The sequence below is a fragment of the Geotrypetes seraphini genome, chromosome 1 (assembly GCF_902459505.1).
Source record: "Geotrypetes seraphini chromosome 1, aGeoSer1.1, whole genome shotgun sequence".
Lineage (NCBI taxonomy): Eukaryota > Metazoa > Chordata > Amphibia > Gymnophiona > Dermophiidae > Geotrypetes > Geotrypetes seraphini.
The window spans coordinates 487,083,559-487,095,985 of NC_047084.1; the positions used below are offsets into that span (position 1 = coordinate 487,083,559).

At 40.1% G+C, this 12,427-nt stretch overlaps 1 protein-coding gene across 2 annotated transcripts in view; it reads left to right on the forward strand.

The window, feature by feature from the left end:
• Positions 1 to 12,427, forward strand: part of ECPAS (Ecm29 proteasome adaptor and scaffold) — a 336,957-nt gene that overhangs the window by 80,608 nt on the left and 243,922 nt on the right. For both annotated transcript variants that reach the window (XM_033926317.1, XM_033926309.1), the window contains exons 12-14: positions 4,882 to 4,931; positions 11,760 to 11,826; positions 11,937 to 12,059. In XM_033926317.1, the coding sequence (XP_033782208.1) occupies positions 4,882 to 4,931; positions 11,760 to 11,826; positions 11,937 to 12,059 (240 nt within the window). The remainder of the gene's footprint in view (positions 1 to 4,881; positions 4,932 to 11,759; positions 11,827 to 11,936; positions 12,060 to 12,427) is intronic.

A 12,427-nucleotide genomic window follows, 5' to 3' on the forward strand; every position in this document is an offset into this window, starting at 1 on the left:
TGCGTGCAAGTAACGGGTCCTTAACTAAAAATAATTAGATGCTAACAATTATTGCAGTTAATTGGCATCAGTCAGAAGGCATGGCTAGAGGCATGTCAGCGGTGTTCTAAAAAGTTACATAAATACTGCCTCGGCACAGCTAACTTGTTCGCCAGCATTTACACCTGATTTCAGCAGGTGTAAGTTTGGCGCTCAAAGCTAGGCACAAGATCACTGCTAAAGTGTGATTCTATAAAGAGCGCGTGCCCTATATAAAACCTTGCTTAGCACCAATCTTTTCCTGTACCCATTTTTTAGCACTATTTGTTGAATCTGGCCCATAGTGTCTGAGAAAGAGAGAGGAGAAAATGGGTATGACAAATTTGGACTTTTCCATTCAGAAATTTGACATTCATCATATTTCTTTGCTTGCTTCTGTTGCCAGTAGGTGATAAGATGGGTTATAATATAGATTAAATAAAGAATTTCCTTAGTAAGATTTCAAAATGTTTTGGGCTTGTTTTACAAAGCTTCGCTAGCGGCTGCAGCGCTTTAACGGCCTTGAATCCCATAGAGATTTAAAAGGCTTCGGGGCTGTTGCTGTGCGGCTTTGTAAAACAGGCCCTTTGTATCTTTAGTCTTGATCAGTTCATTCTCTGAGAGCGAGAAGGCTGTATAGGAGTAGTCGCCAATCTTTTTTAAAAAAATTTAACTCTATTGTGTACATATCTTCTGTGTCTGTTTTTCTCCCCTTTTTCAAATTTTTTTTTCCTTGGGATTTTTGCCTTGTGATCTTCAATTATTAATTAAGTTTAGATTTGTTCTTTTTATGTTTTTCTTTCATTTTTATCAAGGAAAAGGTATATTATCCCAGGACAAGCAGGCATATATTCTCACTGATGGGTGATGTCACCATGGAGCCCCGGTACGGACCACTTTAAGAACTTGGAAAGTTCTCGGCTGTCCGCACTGCGCATGCGCAAGTGCCTTCCCGCCCGACATAGTTTCCACGGAGCTAGTCAGTTGCTTTTCAATCGTGTGCGTTGATTTTTTTTTTTTTTTTTTTGCTGCCTTCCCGCTCACACAGCTTTATTTTATTCTTATTTCTTCATAATTTGTTCTTTTAATCTTTTCTTTTTTATTTTAAGTTAAAAAAAAATTTTTTTTTTAACTTTTTCGCTTTAGCAATCTCTACTCTGCGGGGCCTGTTCCAAGCCTCAAGCCTTGACCTTCGATTTCGCTGAGGCTATTTTTCCCTCCATGTCCCGACCGTCTACGGGTTTTAAGAAGTGCAAACGGTGTGCTCGCCCTATTTCATTCACGGACCCGCATCGCTGGTGTCTCTAGTGTTTAGGGCCAGACCACAGTGCTGAATCCTGCACCCGTTGTTCTTCTCTTCAGAAGAGGACCCTCAGAAACCGCCAAATTCAACAACAGTTGCTGTTCGGGTCAGCTATGGAAGGTGATTCGGCATTGGTCCTGGCGTCGGAGTCCACGCTGAAGTAGACTTCACATCATTCAACACCGACCCATCGGTGTCGCAGTCCGTGAGTAAGCCGGCTAAGAAGCCTTCCCCTACCCTTACAGGTCCTCAGGTCACTACTGCAGTGAGCCAAGTCCTGCCGACCTCGAGGCGTCCTTAAAAAACGCTCGGTTCTGATAGAGGTGAGTGCCTCACCATCGGTCTCCTCATCTCCAGAGTGCAGAGCGGCACTGAAGGTACCGGCAAAAAGGCAAGCGGTGCCGGTGCAGTCTCTCGAGGACACAGTTGCTGCTATGCTTAAAGTCCAGTTACGAGAGCAATTGTAAATTTTGCTTCCAGTGCTAGCGACACCAGCTCCTCACTTCTTCTGCAACTTAGTTCCAGGGAACCCATACTACTTCCAGAGTTTCCTACTCTGCTTACTCAGAATCAGCAATTCCTTCTACATCCCAACCTACAGTCTCTACACCTGACAGCTTGGTTTCTCTTGGGCTGAGTTCTACTCAAACGCTCCTCTCTCAGCCTGTTCGTCACATCATTGATGCTTCCAGGAAACCGGCCACACAACAATGTTACCAACAGAAGTGGACTCGGTTTTCTTCTTGGTGTTTACTTCATCATCATGATCCCACTTCCTTGGCAGTGGAATTGGTATTGGATTACCTTCTTTTTTTGTCTGACTCTGGTCTTAAATCTACATCCATTAGAGTCCATCTGAGTGCTATTAATGCTTATCATGAACCAGTGCAGGGGAAACCTCTTACTGCTCATCCTCGAATATCCAGATTCATGAAGGGGCTTTTCAATGTGAAACCACCTCTCAAGCCTCTACCTGTAGTCTGGGACCTTAATGTGGTGCTTTCCAGTTTGATGAAGCCTCCGTTTGAACCAATGACTACAGCTCATCTCAAATTTTTTACCTGGAAAGTGGTCTTCCTTATTGCTCTTATCTCTGCCAAGAGGGTCAGTGAGTTACATGCACTGGTTGCAGATCCACCTTTTACAGTTTTTCATTATGATAAGGTGGTTCTCCGTACTCATCCAAAGTTTCTCCCTAAAGTTGTCTCTGACTTTCACCTCAATCAGTCCATTGTTCTACCAGTATTTTTCCTAAGCCTCATTCTCTTCCTAGAGAACGGGCTTTGCATACTTTGGACTGTAAATGAGCTTTGGCTTACTACCTGGATCACAGAAAGCCGCACAGAACCTCTCCCCGATTTTTCATTTGTTCCAAATATGTTGGGACATCCTGTTTCCAAGAGAATGATTTCCAACTGGCTAGCCGCCTGCATCTCGTTCTGCTATGCTCAGACTGGACTGGCACTGGAAAGCCGTGTCACAGCCCATAAAGTTCGAGCTATGGCAGCTTCTGTTACTTTCCTCAGGTCTACTCCCATTGAGGAAATCTGCAAAGCTGCCACCTGGTCCTCAGTTCATACCTTCACTTCTCACTACTGTCTGGAGTCTTTCTCCAGTAGGGATGGGCACTTCAGCCAATCTGTATTACAAAATTTATTTTCCTAATGGCCAACTTTCCCACCATGCCATTCTGTTTGCTTGGAGGTCATCCATCAGTGAGAATATATGCCTGCTTGTCCTGGGATAAAGCACAGTTACTTACCATAACAGGTGTTATCTAGGGACAGCAGGCAGATATTCTGACAACCCTCCCACCTCCCCGGGTTGGCTTCTTAGCTGGCTTAACTTAACTGAGGGACCGCGCAACTACGTCGGGCAGGAAGGCACTCACACATGCGTGATGTGGGCAGCCGAGAACTTTGCAAGTTCTTAAAGTGGTCCGTACCAGGGCTCCGAGGTGATGTCGCCCATCAGTGAGAATATCTGCCTGCTGTCCCTGGATAACACCTGTTACGGTAAGTAACTGTGCTTTGCAGAAAGGGCTTTGCTGTTTTAGTTTCAAGATTTGGTTATATATAACTGAAACTTTCAGGAATAAAGATTAAAAATAGATTTGAGAGAATATAGAGTGAAAATTAGAACAAGTAGTTTAATAACCATCTGAAATGAGGGAAGCTTGTACATGAAGTTATGGCATAATTCTCTGACTTCCTAATAGCATATCAGATGGAAAAACTGTGTCTGACTTTTCACGATGAAACTTATTGTGCTTCTGGTTCCCAAGCTTTGCCAGAATAGCAGAGCATTTAGAAACAGTAGGGTTTAGCAAACCTAGGACTTAGGAACAGCAGTTGGGGAAGCATTAGGTTGGAGAAGCAAGCTGAGAATCGGGGAACCCAGTTGAAATCTCACTGTGGCTTCTTGTGATTGTGCTCAAGCCATTTAACCCTCCATTGTTTTAGGTACAAATTTAGATTTGCTTTGGACTACAACTGAGAAAAGCATGAGCTAAATCCAAAATGCTTTCTAAGATGAAACATTTTGGCATCTTGGTGAATCTGTTGACCTGGTTTACCAACAAATGTATAGCAGAAAGATAGATGATTACTGTATCTGAAAATTTCCTAGAGCTAGCCAGCTACTTCCTTCATATTTCCTGGCACACAGGTATCCCTGAAAGGGGATACCCCATGTTAAATTCTGGCTGAGTTACTTTGCCTTCTGAATCATAGAAATATAGCATCCTTACTGGTCTTCAAAAGAAATGATGCAGAATGTCTGAAAAGACCATGTGATAAATATGGCTAATCTGCAGCAGCTAGAAAGTTTTTACTGTTGTTCTCTTTCTCTCTCTCTCTCTTTTTCTTTCTTTCTCTCTCATTTAAGCTGTGGCCTTGTAGTTACTGTGAACTACTGAGATTGACAAAACACAAAAGCAAAAATTCCAAATATCAAATATATAACAAAAGTGGAATAAAAAAGATTAACTTATTAATTCGTCAATTCAATTGTACTGATAGATAGTTAATGAAAGAAGGCAAACCTCAGACCATACTGCTGTGTCTCATAACAACCTATGGCTATTTGACAAATGTAATATAATGGTTTCAATCATTGGTCCGCCTCCTTACTTTTAATATAAATACAATAATTTGTTAAATGTGACAATTTAATATAATACTATGAAAAAAACTACTGAGAATAACTATTCTCAGAATCTTACCTTATGTGGAATGGCATTAGATTTTGGTTCATTCTTTGTCATGTTTGGTAGAATGATATTAATGATGTACATTAATCAGATCTATCCAGGGTGGGACACAAATTCTAAATGCAATCTGAGGTGTTGTGTGTATTTTTCAGAAAATGTTCTATCTCATCGATACATTTTACTTGCTTGTTCTTGTCTTAGCAATAACTAAAAATATCTGTCTGGTGCTTAAACCAGTAAATAGCACTTATGAGCAATGGAGGGCAGTGGTTAAAAAAAAAAAAGTGTTTATAGGCTGGCATAATAGTGTCTTAAGCTTAACTGTTTGATTTTTATTGTTTGATTCAAGGACTCCAAGCTTCTGTCAATGGCATATTCAGCTGTTGGAAAGCTCTCAAGGTACTGGAACTGTATATTTAATAATGACATGTAAAATTTGGAGACTCTGTTTTGAAGTACATAGTTCAGGATAACATTTATTCTTCTATTCTGCGTATACTAGGATGGGTCCATAAGATTGGTAAAAAATTCAACCTTTTCAGAACATGCCTCCTCAAATCTGAGTATGTTCTACCTCATGTAGATAAGATGAGGCTAAAATTTGAAATAGTTTGGGGATAAATTTAGAGGTTGCTCATGGCCCTACAATATCTTCATAATGTGGCTGGCTATTCATAACAATATGTTAATATGGTTAGAAATTGTTTCTTGTTCAATATTGGTTAGATACTAAATAGCTATTCCTTGAAGCTGTTACTAGAGGTCTGCACGGGAATGCGGATTGTGGAAATCCTGTGGGTTCCCCCCAGGTCCATGAGACTCCCACGGGGATCCCCTCCAGGCCCACAGGGATGGATGCTGGTTCTATGGGGTTTCCATGGAGATGCTGGCCTACTTTTGTTCCAATATTCCCTCTAAGCTTCTTCGATCCCTTAGCACACCAGTTGCTGATTGCCACTCACCTGTGAGAGCTCTGTACATCCAACAATCGGGGAAACAGAGCTGGGACTTGATGGCTAGTCATGAGCACTCCCTTGTAGACGTACTCCTGATATGCCAAGGCTCACTGGGAGAAAGAGCTGGAGCTTGATGGCCTTCCCTCAAAAATCTTATTGGGGCTTCTTGAGCTCTGTTTAATTTTTCTTGGTGGCTGCATGGATGCAGATAAAGCCTTCATTTTGAGCACACAAGGCCTTTCCGTATGCATGGTGGATGGTGAAGACAATTTACAATATTCCAGTAGCTGTTCTCTCTTACTGCCAAAAAAAGAACTGGTTCTCTTTGTTAGCCTCATCTACATCTGTTACTGGCATGAAACCTCTTCCTGTAGACACGCCATTCAACGATGTAGGGACGCCATTCTAACATCGGCACAATGATTTCACCGTCCCTGGGAAAGAATTATGAATTATCCCCATTCCCTTTCTAGAGCTTTTGACCAACTCCTCCTTCCTAATTTCTCCTTAGACCCATCTTATCAGTAACACACAAAAAAATCTCACAAGAAAAACATACCTTCTTACTGGCAGACAGTCCTATTTTTCTCACTCACAGAAGCAGTCTCTTCTCACACACAGAAGCAGTCTCTATATCCACTCTGTATTTTAATATTTCTCGGTTCTATTAAACTAATTCCTGCACCTACAACAAGTATCAGGTGGACGCCCTAAACTGTTTATAAGTTCGGCTCTCTGATGCTTGCATAACTTTAAACTGGTATTCCTGAGGCTAACTGATCTGGGGTATAAAGCCCTCCAGACTGTAAAGCTCTCCGATGAGCCTCCATATTATTTTCACTATCCCACATAACATATTGACCCGTAGTCAGTACCATGCGCATAACATCTGGTATGAACGTATGCACTCCAGCCATGGATTCAGAGAACCCGGCTGTGAAATTACTTCTTAAACCTGTCTCTGAGATATATTGCGCTAATGTTTCTGCCTTTTTTTTCCTGTAAAGGAGCTGGGGATACCTGTGCTGGAGGTATGATTTTTGGATATGTGTTCTGACTTGAATAGTCAGGTGGGGGAACGGTTAATGAAACCGTTGTCACCCTGGAATGCGTCTCTGTCCCTACAATTTCCAAGGTACACTCACACTGAGGCCATACTCATATGGTTACCGAGGCCAGAGGCTCAGCATACAAAACTTTCCCGACTCTAAGCCAATCTTCTAATTTTAATAATCCCTTTTCTGGATACTGGGAGCAGTGCTCTCCTGTCTCTTGTACTAAACAGTTTAGCTGTGAATCGGAGGCCTCTCTAGCTGTATGTCTCAGAATATTCTTCAATTCTGTCACATGAGCACGCTGTAAATCTGACAGAGAATTGCCCATACTTACTCGAAGGGATCCCAGAGGATGAGGTGCACCAAGTCTAATCGCCACTTATAGGAATGCCACAAAGGAAACACACACACGCAGTCTTAGAATCGGGAGGAGGCACAAGCAAGGGCTAGCTCCGTGTCCCTATTTATTATGCTTCTAAGCTAATGACATCATAGTAACTCCCTCATTTACACATCTCATGATTGGTGGATACAAAGATACATGGTTTTACATTGGTGGATACAAAGATAGGTACATGCTTTTACCTCGTTATCATCCTCCAACTCAGCACTTAGACAAGGGCCTGATTAACACGTGGACAGGGTCTGAGTCTTTGCACATCCTCAAGGCCTGTCAGCTGATGTCCTTTCCTAATAAGGACTGCTCAAATAAGATAAGCATATGACAGTCCAAAGGTTATAATACATACTCCTTAAGCTATCTTAATTAGTCTTAAGCTCAGGGCCTGCACTAGGCAGAGTCTGATTGCTGCCCATATAAGGGTAAACCTGTGTCAGGTTAATATGTGACAGGTCTTGTGACAAGATGCTATTCTTTACTTAGAATGGATGCATGGCAAGAAGGGAAAGAGAATGGGGATAATTCATAATTCTTTCCCAGGGGCTCATAATTCTTTCACAGGGGCGGTGAAATCAGTGTGCCAGTTTCAGAATGGTAGAATGGCGTCCCTACACAACGACTTGCTTCTGCTTTCAGAACTCTAGAAATATCCAAATAAGTCTGTTGCCAAGGCTGCCTCAACAACATTCACTAGATATCTGTGGTACTTGTCAGAAATTTTGGTTGGTCTGGCCTTTTTTGATGACAGACTAAGCAATGGAGTAAAATCCAAACCATCATCTTCCACAATCCACAAGTTTGGTGAAACGATTTGACTGCCCTCATGAGTCATTCAGTCTCATTGGCACAGAGAACTTGTGTCTTTTTCATGTTCTTTCAACAAATGGACAAGAAAAGGCTCAACAGTTTCTGGTTGCTAATCCTGCAAACTGGAGACATGATCCAAACTACCAGTATTTGAAGCAGTCGGCATCATCAGTGACAGTAGTCATCAACTCTGCTGAAAGAGCAATTGCCTTAATGCAGCAGTATAATTCAAGTCTTACAAAGAATGAGGAGCAGAAGCAGCTTCTCCTTCGCCTTGTTGCTCAGCACAGACCTATCCTATTTGCTCCAAAGCCACACTAATGAATACTGACTGAATGTTCAGTTTTGCACATAACAAATATTTTGTATTTACCGTGGAATAATGACATTAGTTACCAGTCATCACTGAACAATGAATAATAAATCAGTAGACCAACAAGCCTATTTTCAACGGTTTAGATGCAAAATTAATATAAATTCTGTACTTGCATTTTATATATTAAATTAAAAATCGTTGAGTGATCTTTGAATATTCACCAAAAGGCTTATAATTTGGCACAATTAACAGTGGCCATACATAGAACAAAAATAGATTTGTGGAGGTCATGTCCCATGAACTTGATTTTTTTGGACCATCCTAATAGTTGTATATTCACCTTGCTCATTTTGTATCTGAAAAGGAATATGCATTCTAGCTTCAAACTGTTAAGATGTTTTCTTAGGAAAATGCAAATCAGTAGAGAAAAGTTTTGTCCCATGAACTTACTTTTTTTTTTTTTTTTTTTTTTGGACCACCCTAGTTTTATACCTATTCCAGTTCAATGTGGATTATAATTTTACCCCTCTCCCACCTTTTACAAAGCTGCGTTAGGCTTTTTTATCGCTGGCCGCAGGGGTATTAGCTCCAACGCTCATAGAATTCCTATGAGCGTTGGAGCTAATACCACTGCGGCCAGCGATTTAAAAAAAAAAAAAAAAATTTAACACGGCTTTGTAAAAAAAAGGGGGGGGGGTAAAGAGAATGGATAAAGTTAACGAATTACAGTTAAAAATTAGAGAGTGTAACAGTATCTCCACCTAAGATTAAGGTTGGGCAGACTGGATGAACCATTCGGGTCTTTATCTACTGTCATCTACTATGCTACTATGTTAATTCTGTTAATATATAACTTTTGAAAAAAAAGTTTTGAGAGATTTTCTAAACAGTCTATAATGTAAGGTTGACCTAAGCTGAGTTGGGAGCATTCTCCAAAGCTTTGCTGCTTGTAAATAATTTTTAACGTTTTCCCTCTTAAATCAGGAAAGATGAATTGGTTAATGCATCTCAATGTGGGAGTGTGTTGGGCAGTGGTTAGAGCTACAGCCTTAGCACTTTGAGGTTATGGGTTCAAATCCCTCACTGCTCCTTGTGACCCTGGGAAAGTCACTTAATCCCCTCATTGCCCCAGGTACACTAGATAGAGTTTGAGCCCACCGGGATAGATATGGAAATATGATAAAGTACCTGAATGTAAACCACTTAGGCTATAAATGGTATATAACTAATAATAATAAGTTACTAGAGTCAGTCAGAGGAAAATCAAAAAAATCATGCATTGTAAATTAGCATAGGAATTAAGAATAGCTTTGCAATGCAGAGTGTCTGTCATATTTTCATCTCCCAGTTTTAAAATGTGATGCTGTCCACCTCTATCAGCTCTATTAAATAAGTCAATCATTTTGGAAATGAATTATCTAAACAGATCAAATCTTTTTTTTTTTTTTAAATAACTAGCAGCGAGGTGAAAACAAGAATGCAGGTAGTTTTTTTTTACCTGACCAGAGAAGGATAAATAGTGGGACTGCTCAGGACTCTGTGCTGGGTCTGCTGATTTTTTTAACCTATTTACAAATGATATTGAAACAGGAATAATGAGTGAGATTAAATTTGCTGATGACACAAAGTTATTCAAAGTTGTTAAATCACAAGAAGGTTTATTGAAAGAGGACCTTATAAGACTGGGCATCTGCATGGCAGATGGCATATAGGAAAGAAAACCCCAAATTAGAGCTATGTGATGCCAGGTTCTAGATTAGAAGTCACTGTCCAGGAAAAGGATCTAGGTGTCATCATTAATGATGCATTAAAATCCTCTGCTCAGTGTGCCGCGACAACCAAGACGGCAAATAAAATGTTAGGAATTATTAGGAAAGGAAAACAAAACTGAGAATATTATAATGCTTTTGTATCATGCCATAGTGTGACCACACCTTGAATATTATGTACAATTTTGGTCACCTCATCTCACAAAAGGTATCAGAATTAGAAAAGGTACAAAAAGTGACAAAAATGATAAAGGGGATAGGACAACTTCCCTATGAGGAAAGGCTAAAAAGGCTAGGGCTTTTTAGCTTGGAAAAGAGATGGCTACGGTTGGATGATTATAGAGGTCTATAAATACTGAATGGACTGGAGCGGGTAAATATGAATCACTTTACCCTTTCCAAAAGTACAAGGACTAGGGGGCATGCAATGAAGCTATGAAGTAGTAAATTTAAAACACATCAGAGAAAATATTCTTCACTTAGGCCCAAATTCTGTAACCAGGGCCTAGTTAGGCACCTATTTTGGAGGCGCCCAACTAGATAGGCGCCTATCTAAATTGAATAACAAGCTCAATTAAGCTTTTTAATCAGCACTGATTGAAACATAGGCACCTATCAAGAAAGCGCGATTCTGTAACAAGGCACCTCTAAAAATTTAGGTGGCTTTCAAAAAAATAAGCACTATGCATGTTACGCATGGGCGTGGCTACGTGTTAGGCGCTTTCTTACAGAATCACTGCTCTTAAGTGTGCTTAAGCGCTCGCATGGGCGCCTAACTTTTAGTTATGCCTAGAGCTGGCCTATTTAATGGGCGCCTCCAAAATAGGTGCCGCTCGGCGTGATTCACTAAACAGCACCCAATTTTACTTGCATGATGCTAAATAGTGCCTACATCGGTGCCTAACTTTTGGCCGCTTCTTATAGAATTTGCCCTTTAATGTTTCATTGCCAGGGAATGTGGTAAAATCTAATCTAATCTTCCATTTGTGAGCCGCACATACCTATACAGGCTCAAGACAACAGATCAAAGAGGAAAGGGAAAGTAGTAAGGAGAAGCAAGAGGAGGGACTTAGAAGTAGGGGGTGCTATACAGAAACTAAGACAGTTAATTGTCAAAGAGGTGAGTCTTCAGGTTTTTTCTGAATGTGGTGTAGTTTGTCTCTTTCCTGATAACTTCTAGTAGGTCATTCCAGGTTTTTACACCCAGATAAATTAGCATGAAGTGGAAGATTTGCTTGTAGTGGAGGTATTTTGTGGATGGCAGGTTTAGTTGGATTCTGTTAAGGATTCTTTTTGATGTCAACCAAACAGTAGAGAATAGTTGGATGAGAGGAGCTGCTGAGTTTCCATATAGCAGTTAGCTTAGCAAGGTTTAAAAATGGTTTAGACAGTTTCCTAATAGAAAAGTCCATAAGCCCTTGTTAAAATGGACTTGGGAAAATCCACTACATATTTTTTTTTTTTTTTTAACGTTCTTTATTCATTTTCAAATTGAACAGCAAGTGCACAAAAGAATATACTATACAAGTTATTTCACAATAGCACATTAATCTCTACCACATAATATTCTAGTGATATAATAACCCCTCCCCAACCACCCACCCTTTATCACATTTTCAATAAGAATAAACACACATATTATATAGCATATTTTAACATATTATGTATAAATTATTCCCAACTCCCTCCCCCCCCTTTGGCAACATATTGTGGTGAATAGTCATCGATTCTTCTCTTTTCGGTTTTTTTTTTTCTTGTTAGCACTACATATTTCTAGGATGAGCAGTATAAAATATGTTTTTCTTGGGATCTTGCCAGATAATTGGACCTGGGTTGACCACCATTGGAAACAAGATACTGGGCTTGATGAACCTTTAATATGTCCTAGTATGACAATGCTTATGTTCTTATACTTTTATTTCAGTCGAATGCCCCAGTTGTTTACAAAGGACTTTGCTCTTCTCCAGCAGTTTTTTGAAGCTTTGTGTAAGGTAAGGTTTGAAAAGGGTTTGTGTATACACTGTACTTTTTGATGGAAATGTTTTTGAGGGCTAGGCCATATACAGTCAGGGTGATCAACAAAATCTTTTCATTTTTCCAGGAGGAGCCAGATACCAGACTTAGTATCCAGGAAGCTTTGTCTTTGATGGTAGGAGCTTATAAACAATTGGAAGGAGCACAACTTAAACTCATGGAAGCTCTAGTGGCATCTTATCTTGGAAAGGTACATATAATTGTAGAGTTAAGCAGAGTTGATCTAAAAGGCGATCAGAGTGACTATGCAATAATTCCCATCCTTTATTTTGAATTTATCAGTGAGAAATGTGCTGTGTGGAAGGATCTACTGGACTGAGCCATAAAAGTTCATTCCCTAATTCACTTTCAGAAAAGGACTCTCGTTTAACTACTTCCCAAACCTCCACATAAAATAACGAAGTGAAATTTATATTTATCTTGTTAGAATTCCTATTCTTTCTTTTTCTCTACAATGTAACCACTCTGCTTCACTTTCCCTGGTTCTCTACATCTCTCTGGGGCTCCTTCCTTCTCACTTTCTTTCTATTTTTATCTTTAATATATGAATGATGTTCT